This window comes from Drosophila persimilis, unplaced genomic scaffold, assembly GCF_003286085.1.
Source record: "Drosophila persimilis strain 14011-0111.01,24,50 unplaced genomic scaffold, DperRS2 tig00000000-arrow-pilon, whole genome shotgun sequence".
Taxonomy (NCBI): Eukaryota; Metazoa; Arthropoda; class Insecta; order Diptera; family Drosophilidae; genus Drosophila; species Drosophila persimilis.
This window is the reverse complement of record NW_020825288.1, coordinates 4,121,452-4,144,126: the sequence shown is the minus strand read 5'-3', so window position 1 is coordinate 4,144,126 and position 22,675 is coordinate 4,121,452. Positions and strand designations below refer to the sequence as shown.

The 22,675-nt window shown below is 44.8% G+C and overlaps 2 protein-coding genes across 11 annotated transcripts; both read left to right on the top strand.

The window, feature by feature from the left end:
* Nucleotides 1-1,508: 1,508 nt before the first annotated feature.
* LOC6595192 (myosin light chain alkali) lies at nt 1,509-4,484 on the top strand. Of its 2 annotated transcripts, XM_002020012.2 has the most exons (6): nt 1,509-1,559; nt 1,699-1,726; nt 2,902-3,207; nt 3,278-3,364; nt 3,695-3,741; nt 3,880-3,946. In XM_002020012.2, exons 1-5 carry the CDS (start codon nt 1,557-1,559, stop codon nt 3,736-3,738), a joined length of 468 nt encoding a protein of 155 aa, XP_002020048.1. In that variant the 5' UTR covers nt 1,509-1,556; the 3' UTR covers nt 3,739-3,741; nt 3,880-3,946. The 2 variants fall into 2 exon arrangements, with proteins under 2 accessions (XP_002020048.1, XP_026841641.1); XM_026985840.1 differs by lacking the exon at nt 3,695-3,741 and having other exon boundaries at nt 3,880-4,484.
* Nucleotides 4,485-5,144: 660 nt separating this feature from the next.
* Nucleotides 5,145-22,551, top strand: LOC6595118 (microtubule-associated protein 2). 9 transcript variants are annotated; one of them, XM_026995246.1, is made up of 9 exons: nt 5,145-5,790; nt 14,401-14,444; nt 15,593-15,782; nt 15,840-16,042; nt 16,697-16,882; nt 17,778-17,795; nt 18,281-18,439; nt 19,269-19,334; nt 22,098-22,551. In XM_026995246.1, exons 1-9 carry the CDS (start codon nt 5,550-5,552, stop codon nt 22,281-22,283), a joined length of 1,293 nt encoding a protein of 430 aa, XP_026851047.1. In that variant the 5' UTR covers nt 5,145-5,549; the 3' UTR covers nt 22,284-22,551. The 9 variants fall into 9 exon arrangements, with proteins under 9 accessions (XP_026851047.1, XP_026851052.1, XP_026851060.1 ...); XM_026995251.1 differs by lacking the exon at nt 17,778-17,795; XM_026995259.1 differs by lacking the exon at nt 19,269-19,334.
* Nucleotides 22,552-22,675: the final 124 nt, after the last annotated feature.

Sequence of the window (22,675 nt, the reverse complement as noted above, 5' to 3'; positions counted from 1 at the left end):
CCGAAGCATCAATAGAAAGAGAGGCAGGAAGCCAGACAAACAAATAGAGAGAGAGAGAGTGAATGATGGGAGATGGCCAAAAGTTGGCCAACAGCTGAACCCCAGAACTGGGTCAAAGAAGGGCCCGTCTCGAAACCAAAGGGATTGAATGTCAAGGACAAGGACAAAGACTGCGACGATGACGAGTCATGTCATGCCAATGGCCCGTAGTATATATATAGTGTTAATTGTTTTTCCTTGTCAGATTTTGAGCCTTTTTAAGTGCCTTTTTACCCTTTGGACCAGGCTGGGACTGGGGTTCTACTACGACTATGTGCCCCGTTTTGCGAGTATGTACCCACGCAAACAATTCCGAACGAATACGGGTATTTGTTGCTGTACATTTTTGCTCTGAATACATTTTGTGTATCTGTGTCATAGTTTATATAAATAGCACGCATTAAACTGTTGCAGAGACGTTGGGACGGCCTGCCTGCCGACTGCCTCAGTGAGGGGGCCAGTAAGGCAAGGCGCCTTCTATGTAGATGAGAGTCCCAGCACTAGCCCCAGCCCCAGCCCCAACGAACGAGAACGAGTGGGAGCGAGAGAGGTGGTATATTGGGAACATTTTGGAAAATGTATAAATATTGAAAAGACTTTCAGGTGTTGCGACCGCCAGAACCAGAAGGAATCGGCCATTTAACACCCCCGACCGACTGACAAAACATTTTCTAATGATAACACGCAAGAAAGACCTGAGAAATAAGTTTCGGGGTTTGCGCCAAAAAGACGATCAGGGTCGATGAGTGTATAAATATATACATACGTACATATGTGCCAAAGACATGTGTAGGTTTCTCCTCCCGTCCGCCTCTCCTCCCCCACTCCCCCGTCCGCCCGGGTGCTCTTCCACTAATCTATTGCGCAGTGTATCCCTACAACGAATCGAATCGAATCGTACATATGTTGCCCAAAATATTATCTGCAAAATCATCTGTAACATCGAATGATATTCAACACTATCCGGCTGGGAATGCCACTACCGATTATTATTTTGCCTTCACGAGCGAAACAACAACTAAAATTCACCGAAAAAAACAACACAAATTCTTAAAAATAGCCTGTTTATAGAGAGCACAACAAACAGCTCCATGGGAGAGCCCCGACATATACATATACATATATCTACACATAGTGGTCGCTGCTGGGAGAGTGAAAGAGCATTGGCGAGGGCATTAGAAAAAGTTCTCAAGATGAAAGTAAATTCTTGCCATCCCATCCTACATAGCCACATATCCACACATCCACACAGACGTGCTCATAGATAGGTCTTCCCATGTGGCATGGGAATGTGTGCGCAGGAGAACAGAATTTCGTCATTTTGTTTCGCTGTGCTGTGCTGTGCCTATGCGTGTATCTATGTATCTATGTATGGGTGCATATCTATGTGTGCGTGTGGCGATATGCTGCTTGGCTATCACCTCAGAATTACCTTGCCGTACTGCCGCTGACGAATAACGTTCAGTCGAGACCGAGCTCATCCGCGATACAGTTGCTTTTCGCATCCAACAGACAAAATGGTGAGTGCATATACCAGCCAGAGACTCTGCACATATTAGAGATAAATCTAGGCAGAAGATAGAATATTGAATGGAATTATCCCAGCACCAACTAATGCAAAACTCTCGCAATTTGTATCCTCCTCAACTCCATTGACAGGCTGATGTTCCCAAGCGTGAAATTGAAAGTAAGTTGAACCGCACAGAAAAAGGATTATCTTTAACCTCAAACCACAATCGATCAAAAAATAAACCAAACAGTTACTATAAATATTAAATCATTCGGGAATCGGCACCCACAGAAAGGATTAAAACGCCATATAAAATGTAATATTCAGCAATCACTCGGAAAAAACTCGTTTCTCCTGTGATCAATCTACCTATCACAAATTGATTGCATAATGTGCGCGTGTGAGATCGGGGATACACATAATATATGTAGATAAAACAACAAAAAGTACGCAATAAAAATCAGTGAACATATTTCGTAATCACTTGGAATATCACATATACATACGAGCCTATGTACATATGCATACGTATACATAACGTGTTGCGGAAAATTTTCATTCAGGAATTTCTATATGCATCAATTGTGCTATTTTCATCACCGTCGAAATCGCCATCGCCCCGATTGACGGCACTTGAACGATGAACAGAGAAGACAGCAATCGGAACAACAGAATGTTGCCAACAGCGAAAAAACCCCAAAATCGGATCGGGAAAATCTAGTGCAAAGTTATGTTTTAAAAGAAAATACAATGGAAAATCGTGTGTGTGTGTGTGCGTGTGTGTGTGTATGTTCGAGATCCCAAAGGCGTATAGCACTGCTGCTCGTTCAGAGATCTAATTTTGGCTAAGTTATTTCTCGAGATTTATTTTCGTTCAAAACGCACGAAGAGAAAAAGAGAGAAATAGAGGAGAAAAATATGTAGCTGTGTGTGCATACATATGCAACCATACATATATACATAGACGATGGCGAAGGCGTTCGTTCGGTACGGGTGTCGGATTACGTATACGTAGTGTGTTCTTCATGTTGGCAATGCTCCCAGAAACACACACACATGCACACACCTTCACTGGCACGCACATATAGGCAGTAACTAATGCTCTCGGCCATGTCAAAGATTTTCATGATGACCAAAAATGTGCGTACCAGAAATTTCAGGGTTACCACATAGTCGACCCCATTAGCGAGAAGTGTCGACGCCTTCCCAGCCCTAAAATATTTTTAAATCAATCAATCAATAAATAAATAAATAATCAACTAAATAATAATAACAATTTCCATTTGATGCGATTTGGGTTTGCCTTCGATGTTGATGATGATGTGTGCTAATAAAATGTATGTCTTGTGCAGATGTCGAATTCGTGTTCGAAGTCATGGGTTCCGCCGGCGAGGGCATTGATGCCGTCGATCTAGGCGATGCTCTGCGTGCCCTGAACTTGAACCCCACCTTGGCTCTGATCGAGAAAATGGGTGGCACCAAGAAGCGCAACGAGAAGAAGATCAAGATGGACGAATTCCTGCCCATTTACTCACAGGTCAAGAAGGAGAAGGAGCAGGGCTGCTACGAGGACTTCATTGAGTGCTTGAAGCTCTACGACAAGGAGGAGAACGGCACCATGATGCTCGCTGAGCTGCAGCACGCCCTGCTGGCGCTTGGTGAGTAGCTGCTAAAACGCAAACCCACAAAAGACACCCACTTATTTCCACTTTTCTTGCGAACCGTTAGGTGAGAGCTTGGATGACGAGCAGGTTGAGACTCTGTTCGCTGACTGCATGGATCCCGAGGACGATGAGGGATTGATCCCCTACTCTCGTAAGTATTTGTGTAGCAGTCCCCTCTGGCCGAGGCCCCACGCCCAAGGTCAATGTGTTACTCTTTGTTAACGTGAATCGTAAATGTTATTTGTATTTTCCACATGCAATTCGTTTTCTCTGCGCACAAACCACTCACTCTCCCAACCACACTGCACTATGCACCATGCACAATGCACCATTATGAAACCACCTGAATCCCGACAAATGTGTTCTCTGTATGCGTGTCCATGTTTCCATGTCCACAACCAAAACCAATTCCCGAATGGCATCCGTGTTTGCGTGTCCTGTATCCCGTGTTTCCCGTGAATCGTCGATCCGATACGCACAGAGTTCATCCAGCGCCTGATGAGCGATCCCGTCGTCTTCGACTAAACAGTAAGTACTGAATGTATTGTATTGATGTCTGTCCACCAGATGTCTGATGATGTCTCGATGTCTGGACGTGCACATGCAATCGATAATGCTGATGATCGCCTGCTAATCCACTATCTTCTCTGCCCCTCTACTCCACAGCATTCCTCGCCAGAATGTGTGAAAGACCAGATATGTTGAAGTGAATATGAAATGAATGAAATGAGTTGTTGAGACCGACATCCAATCAACAACAACTGAAACAACACCAACAGATTTATAGCAACAACCATTCTCCATAGATGTTATATTCATCGCTAACTCTCTCTATCTCTCTCTCGTATATTATTTTAATTAAATTTTACTTCTGCTACTACAACTGCAATTGAACTTCAAGATAATATTATTTTTTAAAAAATAAAAAAAATTTAAATTATAAAATAACGAAAAAAAACTGAAAAAAATATTAAGTTTCTGTGCACATTATTTTGTTATTCACTTTGTTGCTTTTACAAGCCCAAAACAATAGTTAATTATTATTCCTTATGAGACGCAAATAAATCAAATAGCAAATACAATAATGTTTAGGAAACTGCAACTTGCTACCTGAAACGAAATGAGGCAGCTGCTACCTGCAGCCACCCTGAGGTCGACACTTCAGAGGTTACCACACTGAATATTTCAAAGTGAAATAAGTCCAATGTATTTAAATAAACACTATGAATAGTTTGTGAAGCCCCTACCAAAAGGGACAAGCACAATGATAATTTAGTCATTTAATTATGGAAAAGGTGGATTTGGATGAAACAGTGAAACAAAATGGAGGCTGAAAAGACAGAGATAGCATGAAAGAGAAAATTAGTGCAGGTACTCGTCTCCAGTCTCGATTCGGTATGTTATCCAACACACAATCGAGCATCTCTGCCGCTGCTCTGAGTCCAGTTCAACTGGAAAGCCAAGCTGCAACAAAGCATGGGATAGCTGAACCCCATTTTAATCTTCTTCTGATCAGTTCAGTTTTTTTCTAAGCAGTTCCTCTGGAGCACCACTGTGATACAGCAGGACAGGCATAGTCAAAGCAGATATTGTCGGGCGTGCGAACCACATCATTAAGCCACACAATCTGCCCTGCTCCGATAATAATCGTTCATATATTAAATATGAACTTAATATGTTTGAAAATAGTATGGGCGCCAAATGAAATGAAACGGAAAGTATGGCCACTTTATTTTACTTACACTGGTGTTATGTCTATGTATATATACATTAAATATACATTACATTACATGTTACATGACATGAAAGTTTTAGAGTGTTAACAGTGAAGTAACATCAAAAGCTCTCTCAAAGCTCCGTCCTGTTAGAAAATTTCACCGTATTGAAAATCAGTTGAAAGCGAGATAACAAACCCAAAAGATACAAAACAGCGAACGTGAACGTGCGGTGTGCTGTGCTGTGCTGCGCCTCTCAATTTTGCAATAGCAAAAATCCAAATAAAATAGAAAAGTGCCAGTGAAGTGATTGCACACTCAAGTCCCAGTCGAAATACGGGTATATATTATATATAGTGCAATTTCTGTGACCGATTTTCAGTGCGCTACCCTCGAGGCCGCAATAAGAAAGGAAGCATTCCAAGAAAAAGAAAAGTGCACGGTGCAAAAGTGAAACACAGAATATCTCAAAGATACACACGAAAATCGCCCACATATAAAGAGTGGAAAGTCCTTTCCTGTGAGTGCAGCCACCGACCGACAAGGAGGCATACACAGATAGAGAAAACATACACACACAAATAAACACATACACAGACAAACACTCGGTTAACTTTCAATATGGCGGATGTCATGGAGAAAAGCTCTGTGTTGGATGCCCAGCCTCCATCTCTGCCGGTCCAGCCGAAGCAGCAGCTGCAACAGGAAGCAGCACCACCAATACAACCTCCAGCACCACAGCAGCAACCACCACCACCCCAACAACAGCAACAACAGCAGCAGCAGCAGCAACAACAGAAACCAGAGCCATCCAAGCAGGTGCCTGCAACGGGCCCAGAGCGCGCTAATCAGGAGCAAAAAGGTGAGGCCCCGGACACGGATACGGACTTTGCACAGAAGGGACTTCACACCGCATTACGCATACGCATACGCCGTGTTTGTCTTAGAAAATCAATTAGGAAAAGTTCACGGAGAAAAGGGGCACGGCCCGGCATTCTAGTTGCACATTGGATATATGTATCTCTCAATTAGAGGGAGGCGTGTGTGTACCGGCACACCCCAGGACATTGATGGCTACGATTACGATTATGTCAGGCCAACATGCACCGCCAGCTCATGTCGTGCTCTCACGTAGGAAATTATGCAAATAGAATTCCCAGGTTTTGTTTTTTGTATGATCTGTTTGCTCAGCCGCTCTTTGAACCCGCTCGCGCCGCAACGCAAGGTTGGATGGTGGGCTATTAAGCCTGTCTGAAGAGGGCTCAGCTCAGTCTCAGCCGCTGAGGCCGCCAGGATGTTGAATGCTTCATTGTTGCGGGCATGGGCATGGCTCTCCAGTCGGTTTAACGACCTACAACTGTGACGAGCCACGAAGCACCCACCCACATGGCGGCTGAGTGCAGCTTTTAATTGTTCCTAATGCTCTGCCCGGTGTCTAGTGCCTAGTGCCTTTGCGCTATACCCTTACCCTTACCTCCCTTTTGTCCAGCATTGTGTAGGTATCCATCAGATAGAGATACAGATACAGCCGACTGCGATAAAAGTTATCAGCCATATGAGCTCGTGCTGCTGCTGCGGCTGCTGCTGCTGTTGTGGTTGCTCTGCATTTGACCTCGTTTTGAATCAAGCCTCATTGTATATATGTATGTATGTGGTGGTACCATACCATCTCTGATGGGGTTGATTAGCTATCAAAAGAGTGCAGGAATTCGCTTTTGTGCAGATCTTTTGTTAGGGTATCCCGTGTCCCCCACACGACGTGGCCGCTGCTCTAGTTCATTTCGCTCTCATCTTGCGGTTGTTTTAAAACATTTGAGGCTCGCACCCGCGAACACCCCTGCCTTGGTTGATGATTAAATCAAATGTTCAAGTCAAGAGCAAACCGGCTCTGTTAAATAATAATAACACTGACGGCGGCCGGGCATTGTTTTTGTTTAGTGCAGAATCAGTAATAAAAGAGAAAATGTACGACGGGCGAGTAGTAGTAGTAGTGTGCCTGATTACTATCAGCGTTCGTTCTCATCCCCAATGAAGTCACTCGCTCTCCCTACCCCATCATTCTGTACTGGGGGGTTTCAGGGGGTACCGACGTACCCTATATATATCATCTAGATTGCACTGAACTGATAAGCAGGTGAAATGGCTTTCTTTCTGCGAGTGTCGAGAAGGTATGTAAAGTGCTTGGCACTCTGCAAAAGTGGCTTGGTTCGGTAATCATAATTTCAAAGATCAAATGCAATATTCATCGAGTGACGTAATGACCGCGATATCTTCGCCATGCCCCGCTCCTTGACGTTATAAATAGACAAGATTCGTTGCAATTTCAGCCACCTCTATTCTTTGGCTTTTCAATTAACATGAAACTTTGCCAGCTGAGAGACGCGACGCGACGCGACAGTTTCGTTTCGTTGCGATTCTCATTTGCAATGTTTGTCGTGGAAATTGATTTTCCCTTCTCTATCTTTCTCGGTTTTCCCCCTTGCTTTACCTCCCCTCCCGATTGGGATTGGGGGCGTGCGCTAGATATTCTAGATACTTTCTGTGGCACAGAGCCTCAAGAACTCTGCTAATTGTTAAGGCTTCCGTTTTGTGCTTGTCAAAAAACGTGAATGAAACAATTACCAAAATGTTTGGTGCCATATTTGGGATGAAGGCCACGCCTTGCTGTGCAGACCAATGAAGCAAGACAAAGATTTTGGGACACTGGGATACGCTTGGGCCCCGCCCCCCATATATGGTTTTTACGAACAAATGGTTTGCTAATGGATTTTCAACCTAAAAATGCTATGGATCTGATCGGTTGGGTTCCACATTAGCATGCACATGGCGCCCCAAGAACGTTTATTAAGCTGTTACTGTCCCTGGGCCTCCGGCATATTAATGTGCATTTTGTATCTGATGGATGCATCTCCAAGTTTAATGCGAGGAATGCGCCATGCTCCCCGGTCTTGATTAATTAATTATAAATTGAAAAGTTTGATCAATAAAATGTGTAGCAAAAATTAATAAAAACCCTGAAGGATCCTTTCAAGTCTCTTGGGGTGGGTGCTGCCGAGCCAGCAGAGCCATCGTGCTGTTGGTACGGTGTTTGTTTAATTGTTTCCCCCCCCTCCCCACATACAAAGTGTCGCTTGACACGCGAATCCCCGGGTCCGTGTTGCCCTTTAATTAAAGCCACAAAAGAGTTGTCAAATGGCTTCGGCCCGAGCCAGAGCCAGAGCCAGGCCGCCGGGAGAGCTGCCACTTCCAATTCCAGTTCAATAAACTCGGCCAGCCTGGAAGACCTGCTTTGATTTCGATTTTCCTCCTCAATTTTATGGCCATTGCATATGTGCACTTTCGCCTGATGGAACTCGTAAGTAGATGGGTAGTCTTCCAATTCCGACCCGCTGTTCGATATGCGATGTTCGCTCTTCGGTGGTGCTTCGGTGGTTGAGTGGTTAGGTGGTAAGGTGGTTACCCAATCCCAATCCTAGTGGCTAATACCACTTTTGGCAGACGCCGCATAATTTGTTGTTCTGGTTGTAGCCGGGCCATATTCGTCGGCGGCATCGCCCGTTTCGGTGCCCCGACGAGTGCGTGCGGCACCACTCACACTGACATTTTGTGGAAGCAATCAATAATCGAAGTGCGTCAAAGATACAAATGTTAGACAGCTACGTTACCCAATCGCCCAGACTATAAATACACCTAACCATATTCGACACGAGGCGGAGGAGCCTTCTAGGATGGGTCTAGTCCCTAGTCCTAGTCCTAGTCAATAAAGCAATAATTCAGGTGTTGATTAATTGATGAGCTGCTTCTGGCTCCATTCGGGTTTCCCTGCCACAGCAGAGCGCCCTGTTGGACCTGGGCTCTGATTCATCTTTTGCGTCGCAGAACCAGGAGTCGCGTCTGCCTTAAACATGCGCAGTTCGAGGCAGGCTTGAGGAATTCCTCCCCCGCAGCCGCAGAGGAATGTTGGACAGAATAATCAATGAGTGCACACAGAATTGACCGGCGCGGGGGGAAGCCAACCAAAAAGAGGGCATGCCGATGGATACACGCTCAACGTACCGGCTGCATCCCTCAAAAAAAGCAAAACAACGCAAGAAGAGCTTCAAAGACAACTGTAACAAAAACAAATCAAATGGGGGTGGCAACAGAACCACCCCTTGTTCAAGCAGTCGGCGGCCTTGGTTTGCGTGCGGGTCTGGTCTCTAAATCCTATCTCTCTTTAAATTTTACTTAATCTACAACGAAACTTAGCTGGGGGTTGTTTCTGCTAATTCTATTTAATTTCACTCTAGTAACATAACGATACATTCTGATTCAACTTCGGTATTCTGGTAGAGATGGTAATTCTAAATTATTCTGCCTTTACGGTTTTCTTTAAAATTGTGGATACAGATTTTCGCCCTTTTGTGTAAACCTCATTCAGTGTGATATCACAGGAGTCCGCACACAAATTGTAATTTCTCTAGCTGTTATAGTCTCTGAGAACTGGGCGTCCTAGGTGGACGAACGTAGAGACCAGGCTATTGATGCTGGCTGTTACACACATCCACCAAATAGGACAGAAAATACATATTTGAACTTCGCGCCTACAGGCGAAATTATCAAATTATCGAACTTTCTTATCGAATAAATATCGAGTGTGCGGCTGGAACCAACGCGCCATCTAGCGAAGGGAAGACGTGGTGCCGTTTTACTACTGCACATCAAGTGGCACCAACTTTCGCCGATGTCCGTCTGGGGCGCCACTGAGCCCATCACTGTGTTCCATTACCACCCGTTGGTGGCGTATAGACGTTAAATGCTATTAGGGCAAAAAAAATCAGTACTGGAAAATACATGAACATTTCAAAAGTAGCGCGCGAGTCGTGGGGAAGAGATCCGCCCGCTCTTAGATTTAGCTCAGATTTACGTTTAAACTTGTAGATTTATCCCACAGTTCTATATTATAATTATATCTGTATATATTCTCAATAATTAATTCCATTTCAAATATGCAATGTATCACAATCAGCAAACACCTTAATAATATATAAATATCTCTTAATATTTCAGGTATGTACTCGTACGCAGATATCTGGAATATATTGTACAATTAATTACTTGAAATGGCTTCACTCAATGGTATGTTATGTCTATATTTAAATTAATTAGGCCAAAGCAGCAACTGCAGAACTACTTATTCGACTAAATCTGTATATAAGGGTACTCGTATGTGCATGCATCAACATCAACCCTATTCTACCCACTACCCCCAGTACCTAAGCATAGCCCAACCTAAGCAAAAGTAAACACTTTTCTGGTTTGTGTCTGCCAACACATAACCTTGACAATCGAATTAGCAGGCAAAGAACAGAGGGAGGAACAGTTATCCCCACTAGGGCAGACATGGGAGTGGGAGCAGTGCGCGGGGGAATCTCGCGTTGCGTTGCTTTGCGTGCTGTCTGCCGCTAAATAGTCAACAATTAAAGGGGGAACCGTGGAACCTATGACAACAACACCTCGCAATAAATACTATGTGGTGCGTGCCTGTAGCTCCCCCATATACAGTACAAGAAACAAATATAGCCAGCCCTGATTCTTTATATATTTCTTCGTACTTTGCATTTGATTGTCGTTTGCTGAGCATTGCACAAATGCGCTCCGCTCCCGGTAGGAGCCATTAAATTAATCAAGTCAAATGAAATCTCCATATAAAATCAACGCTGCCTTTACTACGAGGAGTACTGCTCCAGGTCCTGTCCCTGTCCCTGTCGCCCCCCGTGCTCATTGTTGGCGTGTTGAATTTGCATTTTTCCCCGGCGCCCCACTAATAAATAAATTTCTATGTCAATCGAATAAGGCAAAGGCGTCGTCTGAGCACGTCCTGGCTCTAGTTTTGCTCTGACTTTGCTAAGGTATTTGCGATTGCCTTCTCTTTGAACTGCGCAAGGACACTTTCTGTTTATGCGCCGCCCCAAGGAATTTACGAGCAAAGAGAGAGAGAGAGAGATAGAGAGGGGCTCCAGCATTGGGGCATACCATATACCCGTATCAAAACAAATTCTAAGTATTGTAATTCGAAATTTTTCAAAGCAAATAAAAGCAGTCGAGTTTTAACACTCGCGCCAAACACAACGCCGCCAGAGCTGGCTACCGCGACGCGATATTTTCCACAGCGATACCCAACTAAATAAACATCTAAATAAATTATAGAAAAAAACTATAAATAAACACAAATTAATAACAAATCAACTTGCGAGCTCAGGTTAAAGTCAGTGTCGTCTTGGAACAACTGCACCTGGTCCGTTGGGTGGGTATCGTATCCATCCTTGCGGTGGGCGCAAAGTGCAAAGTGCATTAGCCTCACTTCCCTGTAGGCCTGTAGTGCGAGTACGTGGCCAAGTTATTGCCCTCTGGCTAGAAAAATCGATACAATTGCATGGCTCTTGGTTTATGGCGAACCGCAACAATTGATAATGGGTCCGTGTCCGTGTCCGCGTCCGTGTCCGTGTCCCTGTACGTAGACGTATCCGTCCTGTCTGTGATAAAAATCGCAACTGCAGTGTGGGAACGGAACAACTTTCCAGCACAAAAATTCAATTGCCAGCAGGCAAAGTTTGTTAACAATATTTTCCCGGCGAAGGATCTAATTGAAAGGTGGCAGGCATGCTTAGAAAACCTAAATAGAGAGGGCACAAGTTTTGTTTTTTATGTGCTGCAGTTGGCATTCCTGCCCCGCTGATAATCAATTTGGACAAGACCATTTGGCCACAAATGACAGTTCTTGCCGTTGTTGTTGCGGTTGACATGAACATTGTGTGGAATTTCAGTCGAGTCGAGTCGAGTCGATGTCAGCCAAGAGAAACAAATCATTGCGGCCCTAATTTGCAGTTGACTTGCAAAGACTTCCTTCTTTATTTCATTTCATTCCATTTCCATTGTTTGAGTATATTGTATGGCCAGGAAGTTGGGCTCGAATCTGGGCTCTGACTCGACACAAGTCGGAGCTGCCGCTTTAGTTGCCACTCGGTTGTTGCACGTGCTGCTCCATGGAGGTCCAAGAGTCAGCAGCTTAAATCGTTGCTGTTTGTTTGTGCAATTTTATCGATTTACCTGTCAAATGTAACACACAAAAAACACAGAAAACCCCCAAAAACTAAATGCAAAAGTTCTCGGTTCTTTATAAAGTTAATTGCCAGGTAGTGCCTAGAACCAGACCCCAGTCCCAGTCCCAGTCCCAGCCATAGCCCCGGCCCGAGCATTCCTCCCGATATGAGTGATACCGATGCGGTGAGTGAAAGTCGTAATATCTACAAACTGCACTTAAATCCCAGCTAGTCGTAGCAATGAAATATCACCCAATTGCCTATGCACAACCGACTGATTCGCCTGCCAGGGAGCATAATTTGAATACAACTGGGATATTAATGATGGCAATACGCGAATTCGGGCGACCTTGCATACATCATTCTGGGGGCCAGACATGTCAGAGCCAGAGAAAGAACCCTTTGCGAAACAAATCAAACAGCGATTTGCTCTCGTTTTCGTGGTCTGGCTGCCCCGCCGACCCATTTTCGTGGGGCAGGGGGGGCTTAGAACTGCCGAAACTTTTGTTGAATCAATAAGCCACAAAAACAATTTGGGTCACGTTACAGCTGGCAACCGACATATTCATGACAAAATTCCCTATTGGTAACCGAACCGAACCAAACCGAACCGAACCCTGAAAGCCCACCAGGACACCAAAACAATACTCGTAAAATGTAAACAAATGCAAAAAGAAGCCATCAAATTTGAAAGGCTCCACTCAATACGGAATATATTGATGGGTCCCTGCGGCGAAACGAGTACATGCACATGTAGCACCAGTACTGTATCCTGTAGCTAGTAGTCCTTGCACTCCCACCCGCAACTGTCGCCCACGTAGGATATATGGCCATACATATGCAAATGATATGAGCCACTTGGTGCTGGTGCTGCTGCTGCTGCTGGCAGTGGCAGTGGCCGCCAGGTTGGAAACTAGAGACCTGCCAGGTATTGGGTTACCCGACACTTGCACATTTCTGCACCGACACCGCAGGCGAGAAGTTCGAAGATGTACGGCACGGCAAACGAGAGATCCCAGGAGCGTCCTGTGAGCGAGACAACGCCCCAGGAGTATGCAGAGCGCTCCTCCAGAGCCATGGATCGCTCGTCCTACGAGACTGCCTCTGCAGAGCCAGCCTCTATAGATCGCTCTAGGCAGCAGCTGCGTCCTCAGACGAATGCGGAGTACTCCTCCAGCAGTGGAGGCATGGATCGTTCATCCTACGAGACCTCAAACGCAGATTATGACCGCTCCAAGCAGCAGATGCGTCCGCAGTCGAATTCAGAGTACTCTTTCATGGAACGTTCGGCTTATGACGCAGCCACCGCGGACTACTCCAGGCAGCAGCAGCAGCGTCCACAGAGCACGATTGACTATCCCACCAGCTTTGGCACCGCTAAAGAACGCACCCTTCCGCACAGCAATCCCCAGCAACAGCCACAGCCCCAGCCCCAACCCCCAACACCCAAGCATAATACAGAGTACGTGCGAAAACCACAGAACTATGTCTTGCCACCGCAGATGCGTCCACCTGTGGGGCCGCCGCAGCAGCGTCCCCCCTTTCCGGGAGCCCGGCCGATGGTCGGAATGGGACCACGCCCACCCATGCCACCGCCAAATATGGGGGCCAGGCAGATGCCACCGCCGCTGAGGAACACAGAAAGCAAGAGCAATCTGATAATGGGTCCGCCGCAGATGAGGCCGGGAATGCCGCCACAGCTGAGTCTGCAGCAGCCACGTCCGCCCAATGCAGGAGGACCTCTTTCGCCGCCCGGACAGGGACCTCCACGGCCGCCCGGCGGGTTCCCCTGGACGCCATCTGGCGCGCCACCTGGCATGCCGCCCGGTGCACGCCCTCCGCAGAATATGACGCGACCTCCTCCGCCGACATTTGCTCGCCCGGCACCGGGCCAGCCGCTGCAGGCGCCATTCCGACCGACCTTCAATCAGCAGCCCATGCAACAGCTGCAGCAGCAGCCCCCACATCAACAGGCCCCACCACAGCAGCAGCAGCAGCAGCAACAGCAGCCACACATTCAGCAGCAACCACAGCCTCAGCCTCAGCCACCGCCACAGCTACGCCCACCATCGTCAATGGGGGCACACAATGACGACGACGATGACGTGATCATGGGTCCGGCCGTGACTCCCCTCAAGACGTTCAACATGAAGGCCGATCCGATGGGCTCGCCCCTGCTGGAGGACACAGAGCCACCCTTCGAGACGAGTCGACCATCAGCACCAGCAGAGGCCCAGAGGAAGGGAAAGGGGCCTGCTCTTAGTAAGATCGAGTGGGAACAAGCTCCCACCCCCCATTAAGTGAAGCCATTTGCCAGTTTATTATTTCAGCGGAAGTCCCCATATCGTAACATTAGCATAACTCGACTAATTTATTTATTATCATTGCAGAAGGCGACAATGACAGCGGCGTGGATGAGTCCACACAGGAGAAGGTGAGTTGTCGTCGTCGTCGGTGAACTAGTTGGCCATTTGGCCATAAATGCGAGTTGGTTGCGTCTCCATTAATTGAGAGGAAATTAACTGGAAACTGGCGACAAATTAATTTAATTCCATAGACGTTGACCCTCTCTTTCTGGTCTGTCTGGCTGTCTGTTCACAAATCATAAATATCTGTAAAAGGCAGGCCCCCTGCTCAACGGTTCAAGCTCCACGCTCCATTAGATACCATATAGTACTGTGCCCGACTTCTGGCGGGGCCACAGTTGAGTGGATGGCTCCCAAGTATCCAAGATCCGAAAGTTGGCTCGTGTGTTGACGCCAAAGTTCAGACTAAGTTTTGTCTTGGCAGACGGCAGTTCGACGCGCCGGAAAAACCCGCAAGAAAAGTGCGACAACAAAGTCATATATTCGTGCCACCAACTCGAACGTGAACCACACACAGGTGCGAGGCAGAAGACGCCCCAAAGGAGGGGGAAGGGCAATACTATTGCCAAAAAGAAAACCAAAAAGAAAACACCAAAAACCGATTTACGAGTAAATGCCTGGTGATATCTGTGCCCTGTGCCTGTGTCTTGTGTCTGTGCCTTGTGCGGTAGATAAGTGCCAAACACGAAACGCGGATTGGGGCCCTGCCGCACACACAAATATTTATAGGTATTCCGTATTTCGTACTCCGTATCGGGGCTGTGGTGGGGCTTGTTGTCTCTATAAATATCAAGACATATGCAAAAACGACACGAAGTGGCGACAATCGATAAAACAATGCATAAACTATAAGTCCTTCGTACCGACATCGACATCCACAATGGCATCGGCATCGGGCATCGGCATCACCAGGCAGCAGGCAGCCAAGCAGCAGGCAGCGGGCAGGCCTGTTTCCAGAGTCTAGTCATAAATGCCAATGGCATTACGTTGACAGCTTTGGCCAGCCTGGGAGTGTATTGTGACAGCAGAGAGCAGAGAGAGTCGTAAATAAGAGATGAACCTAGTCAGAGTGCCAGTCCGAGTACCCATCCGGGTGAATCCCAAGATGCATCTCGTCATCTTGGCCGATTCGAAATATTTTCTTGTAATCAACAACGAAATTTCAGTTGAAATGTTGCCGTATTGTGACTATGATTCTGTGGTTGTATCGTGATAGGACCGCAACGGACCCATTTCACCCAGTTCCCCGGTCAAGACGCCCACATCGACCTCATCGAAGGCTGACAAGTCGGGCATTTCGCGTCCACCGAGTGCTACGCCCTCGAACAAATCCGCATCGAAGTCGCGCAGTGCCTCGAAGAATCGCTTGCTACTCAAGACCCCAGAACCCGAGCCAGTAAAGAAAGGTAAGTCCCTCCTCTCATCCCGACTTCGAATGATTTTCAACCGACCCCTGGTCGCAGTTCCAATGAACAAAGTACAGGTTGGACATGCTCCTTCGCCGAACCTGAAGGCGGTACGTTCCAAGATCGGTTCCCTGGACAATGCCACCTACAAGCCGGGCGGCGGCCATGTGAAGATCGAGTCCAAGAAGGTCGAAATCAAGGCAGCGCCCCGCATCGAGGCCAAGAACGACAAGTACATGCCCAAGGGCGGCGAGAAGAAGGTATGTTGAGGGGGCTGGACACGGACTGAACCACAGGGAGGGACCGTGTGTACCAGACTGGTGTATCCTCATAATCCTCTGTAAATTTCTCTCATCAACAAATGGCTTTTAAAGTACTGAACGATCTGAATCAATCTAGATCTAGCCAAAGAAACGTAAAGTATAGTACAGTAAACAGTAAACGGTAAAACGTAAAGTAAAAAGTATTGGCAAACAAAAATTCAATTTCACGCTCGATTTGCGATTTGAGAACATACATATACTTACTCGATTCCCCATTTAGATGGGAATCGGCAGCACCACCGGTATCTTGTATCTTGTATCTTGTTGTAGGAAATGCAATTACCAATCCACAGCGACACTTAGCAACATAATTCCGTTGCCTTTTTGGAGCATACCCATATCCATATCCATACCCATACCCATAGCCATATGCATATACAACCATCCGCATTCGGTGTTCCAGAGCTGGGCGCGACTCTGACATTGACAGCGGGCTGCAATTGGGCGTTGGATGGGATATCTCTGTTCGATCGATACTTTTTGCGTAAATTGACTTTGGCTTATAATGGTTCTACCTTGTATCTATTTACAACTCACAACCACGCCACCACCACCACCACCTCGCACCACAAAACCACCGCAAATCCGTAGATAGTTACAACAAAGTTGCAGTGGAACGCAAAGTCGAAAATCGGCTCGTTGGATAACGCGGCCTACAAGCCCGGCGGCGGCGATAAGAAGATCGAGACCCTGAAGATGGACTTCAAGGACAAGGCCAAGCCGAAGGTCGGCTCCAAGGACAACGTGAAATATCAGCCAGGCGGCGGTGATATCAAGGTATGTGTCCCGCTCCTAGAACCTTCAGATTTTTCACATTTGAGTTTGACCCAGAGACGCGAACGAATTCTCCTATTGATTTTTGTAGCGGTTAAGTATGATTTCCGATTGCTTGGTTTTTTGGATGCTCTTCTCTCGTTTTGTTACCGATTTTTTCTGTCCTGGCAACGCATGCAGTTGCTCCTTCAATCCACAGCAAAACAGCAACAGCAAACAGCAACTGGCATGCGGCATGACGGGGCAGGTGGGCATGTGGGAAAGATGCATGGGGAAAGTTCTCTTAGTTTTAAAAACAGCATGCTGCAATTGTTCTTCAAATCTTCTTCCAAGTTTTCGGTGTACACAAGAACAGATCCACTAACACCCCCTCCACACCTACACACCTACAAACATACAAACATACATTTCGGAGTTAACAATGTACAAAAGTCTGAAACACTTTCCAGAGCCACTCGAACAGAATGTCCCACGATAGAAAGATAAACATCATCTATGGCGAGGGCTCCAAAATTGTCAACCAACGCGCCTGCCAGATGAGCAGCGAGCGCCTGGATGAGAATTTGTATAACGAGGAGGAGTTGTAGTTCTCCTCCCTGAGCTTGGGTAGGTAACAGTAGGCGACACCACCTGTGAGCCAGACACTCGGTGCTAAACACACAATACACCCACATAGCATAGACCCGCATTGATTAAACAGTTCCGTTCCGATTTGGGTTACGTCCAGAATGCCAGGGACAGCGTTCTGTTTTTAGTTCCTAACCAAGAACTTCGAATTGACTGTATCTTATTATTTCGTTCACATTGATTTTAACGAACCGAAAACATACATATTTAAAACATATTTTTGAAAACTGTATTTTGCTTTTAACTAAACCATTTAACAACCGTATTGAAGGATAACCAACCCAAGGAAGTAAGTAGTCGTGATTACACTCTTTATTCTATCTGTCCTTTGTGTGCATCATACTACGTATATGATACATATGTATGTATGTGTGCTTTTGTATGAAACGTTTGGATGCATAATTTGTCCATAATTTTTGGTATTTTTTGAACACTTAACCCACCGTCTTTTTGAGATCCTCAAGGCACCCCCAAAATACCCCCAAGTAGAAATCGTAGCATATGTTTTTTGTGACTTTGTTTCCGTTCTGTGCTCTGCTGTTTCTGTGTTTGAAAGTTCTAAATTTCAGTTGTGTCCTCGATTGGCTACCCCCCGATTCGTGTTGTGTTGTCGTGTGCCCCATAATACATACATATAATCCAACCGCAGAAAACGAAATTCTCCATACCCCGCCCCATAGATGAAATGCATCCAAATGCAATCCAAGTCGAATTTCAAGTGTGTTTTTGCTAATCAATTTCTGTACGTTGCCGGTGCCGGTGCTACCCTTTCAGATACAAACGCAAAAGATAGAAATTAAGGCACAAAGCAAAGTTGGCTCTTGGGATAATGTAAAGCACAGGCCCGGTGGCGGCGAGAAGAAGATTTTCGATGATAAGGATTATTTGAAAAATGTTGAGCACTCTGCTGCACTGACAACACCACCAACACAGGTAAACTACGTGTACATAAGCCATCCATCCGTTCAGTAATCAATTCAGTAACTAGACCTAGACTAGAGAGACCTCCTAACGTTTAACCTTTAACCTTTAGTATTTCAACTGAACCTTTACCCTGATTTATTCCCATTGAATTTTTAGTTTCTCGTTAAGGCACTCCACTAACAAAGTATTCAACAAAAGCGTACTCTATAAATTATGGATATAGTCCCATTTTGTGTTTACTTTAAGAAATTCATTTTTGTGTAATCTATATTTGTATTCGGTTGCATTTGTGGTTTACAGCTATCATTTTTACTGTCAGCCGATAACCAAGCACCCCACAGCACCCGAAAAAACCCACCAACCAGAACACCTACACCTCCCAACACACCCACAACCGCTTTCAGAGAACTCCTCCCAAGAAAAGATCAAACCATTCCGCAACTGTACAAATCAATAATCAATAATTAATGAGAACTAACATCTGGACTTCTGAGTACTCGTAATTCTTGGCACTTTCAGGTCTCGAAGTATGGGTGGGCTTTTCTTCTGTTTTGAGTTTTGTGTAAATCTTCATTTAGTTTCGATGATTTTCCATACTTTCATTTATATTTATGTACATTTAAAAATGAATTTCTTTCAAACTCAAACTGAGATTCATTGGCGATCAAATCGATGACAAAATTTGCTAGCAAAAAGCGTTCCACATGCCGCTGGTGCATTCCAGAATTCTCAAAAACAAAAACCACCGCATTTCTCTAAACTATTCTCTTCTCTTTCTTTCTCTGTCTCTCCCCCTCCGTTTGCGCCCTCTGCCTACCCACCCGCCGGCTAACCGTAGTTTGAGGCGCAAGGGCGCTTGATTGCAACGATCCATCTAGAATTCGGCCTCTGTAACTCAGACTGTGTGTGTAACAATATATTCGAGTCGCTTTTTAAATGAACAACTCCCTATAGTACTAGCTTTAACAACCAAACGATACGAAACGAACCGAACAATAAGACATCCATTAACTACTCGTACTGTACCTAAGGCCAAACACCAGTAACTGTTGCAGGACTAAAACACAGAACTACTCAAACGAAACCTCAACTCAGTTCAACACTCAACTAAGAAAAATCTCGAATGAGTTTGCAAGAGTTTCTATTTTAAATTGTATACTAAAGCCCCGATAACTATACACTATCCATCGGTTGAGGCTACACTATACTATCCCCATGGAACGTGTATACTTAGATGATGATACATATAAGCTGATTCTCTCCCAGGGGCGGATACACGGCAGATGGTGGCTTTACCGATCCGATAATTGAATTTTAACCAAAAGAAAACCACCTGCTTTCGGGTGCCGCCCCTGGGTCTGAGAGGGCTGAGAGAGAGAATGTTTGTTAATTCCTTTAGTATTATATAGAGTATATCCCTTAACACAAAGTATTATTTATGGCAAAATGGCCAGCAATTTTATACTATATAGGATAGTACAAATTTTAAACAATATTTTTACTGATCCGCAAATGCTCAAAGAACCCCCCAGAAACCCCAGAGACTCTGACCTTAAGGACGGTTTTGAAAAGGCTGCCCAGCATTTAAAATCATCTAACAAAGAAAGTGCTTTGCTCACACACAGATACAAATACAACATACACACACACACACCCATACACATTGCATACACATATACATACACTTACATCATCTTTGAATTCCAATTAATTATGAATTGTTAAGTGTGTTTCTTCATTTCTGTGGCTTAATGTTTCTCTTTCGTTTATTATAGGAATATATATACCAATTTTATTAGGCTAGTCCATACGAAACTAAGTGCATTAATTCGAAATCCGTATACATGTTACGTCCATTAGAGTTATTTATCATCCACTGCTACAATCGTACTACTACTTTAAGAGTATACTCTCAGAATACGAAGCGGTTTTAAGCAATATAGAAACATTCGATCATCGATCAAAGAGCATCCTCCGTAAGTGAATGTGCGTTGCGTGTTCTACCCTGAGATGTGTCCGCTGCATAGATAGATGATATTGCCTATAAATATATTTAACAGTGCTGTGATAGACTAACCGATCCGTTAGTACCAGAATCAAATCTGATTTGCCATCCATCCATTCACCCCAAAACGGTTTCATGTGCAAATTTGCTTGACCAGCGGCCCAGAGCCCAGAGCCCAGTGCCCAGGGCCCGAACTCCCCGACTCCACCCTTTCTATCCACGCTCCATGTTCATGATCTAACAAGGCTTTTGGTTTATGTTTGTAATAGTTTCCCCCTTTTATGATTTGTGCAATTATATATGCATTCACATTTATATTTTTATCTTGAACGCAGAGTCCACTACCATCCATGACGGCTTCTGGCGCTGATGAGAATTTAAATCAACAAAGCTAAATGCTAAGTGCCGAAAATGCATGTTGAGGTTGAGCTGAATCTTTTCTTTGCAATATAGGAATGAAACCAATCCAAACCGAACATTGAACATTGAATATTGAACAAGCGCTAATTTGAAAAGTATATCTTAAGCAAACAAAAATGCCTGCACACATTGGCAAAATCGATGCAAAATATGCAATAATTTCCACACCCACATCACACCACAACCAGACATGTAATGAGAGCCGGAGCATACGGTTCGATTCCAACTGATGCACTGAGATACAGATGCATCCACACCACCAGATACCCACATCACATAGAAGCGGTATTCAAGAATCAAGAGTATATTTGACTAGTTGAGCAGTGCACTCTTTATCATACAGATACAAGACATAAATTATATATCTCAATGTATTACGAAAACCCCATATATACATACAAATATATATACATTTATATATACATAAAAGTATCTAAATATTTAAGCGAATTATACAAGAAATCCAATCGTAAACTGTGTGTGCTTAGTTGAAAATGTTGAACGACACTTAAAAGTAAAAGTAAACGTAAACGTAAACGCAAACGCAAACCCACTTGACGACTACCCTTAATGTTAAACAGTTGAACTATTCGTACTCGTATAATACAAGACCTATGACCTATCCGATTTAGATACTTTTGCGAACAGCCCAACCCAACCCAAAAACAGAACAGAACAGAGAACTTCAACCGAACAGAACCGAAAAGAAATGAACACGTATAAGCATATTATTACTATTAATTTGTATCTTATTAGTAAAGCGCATCATTCTCACAATTTATTTACACCCTGTTACAAAATGTAAGATCAATGGCAAAAATTTAAACATAATAAAACCGACAAAAAAAACGTTTTTTCATTTACCAAAATTCTGGCGTTTTTGCACTTAGTTTTTTTGAAAATCTCAACAGCCACCATTTAAGATAGACATACAATACAATCGTATATACTCGTAAAATATTTGGAGAATCTTAAGTAAATTTGGCAAAGCCACGCCCACGCCCACGCCGCAAGCGTTCCAACAAAGCCACGCACGAGCACACATCTCTACCTCATTGGATGCATTGGTAATCGAGACAACAAACAGTTTTTGAATAAATTTTGATTAAAACAAATTGTAAGTTTCCATCTCAATCCAGCTATGACTTTTCGACTACTATTCAGCTTTCCATTCAGCGGTGAATCCATGTGTGAATCGAATTAAAATGTTGCCTATTCTATCCTCCCATCCCGCCCCCACAGTACTGGAAGGCGCCGCGCATTCAACGCGCCACCACACTGACCTCGTCCATGTCCCTGCCAGCCGAGTGTTTGGTGCTCTCTGTGTCCATGCCCTCGCTCAATTCGGAGCCCAAGCGTCCCAAGAGCGCGGGTCCCAAGAAGAAGCCCAGCCAGGCAGTCCATCAGAAGCCGTTCCGCTTATACTGAGCCGCCGCCGTAGCCGATACGATGCTGCTGCTGCTGCTGCTCCTCCTCCTCCACATGTTGCACGAGACGAGACACCACATCCAAGCACTACGAGATTTGTGCACACGTTGATACGAGTATCGAGGCACGCACTTCTATAAAAATACAATTTGAGAACAAATTTTATGAAACTGTTAATTGTTTAGAAATCGAGTTACTACTACAAAACGAACCGTGGCATTTATAAACAAAATAAACGATAAACTGAGAGGCAAAGTTAAGCACAAAACAGAGAGTCCGACGAGTTGTTTCTTTAAATAATTACAGTAGGTATATATTTCTCGTAAGTATTAAATCAGGTTTACGCCCTTCGTTTACAATTCATTTACATAAGACATTCGATTCGTTAGATT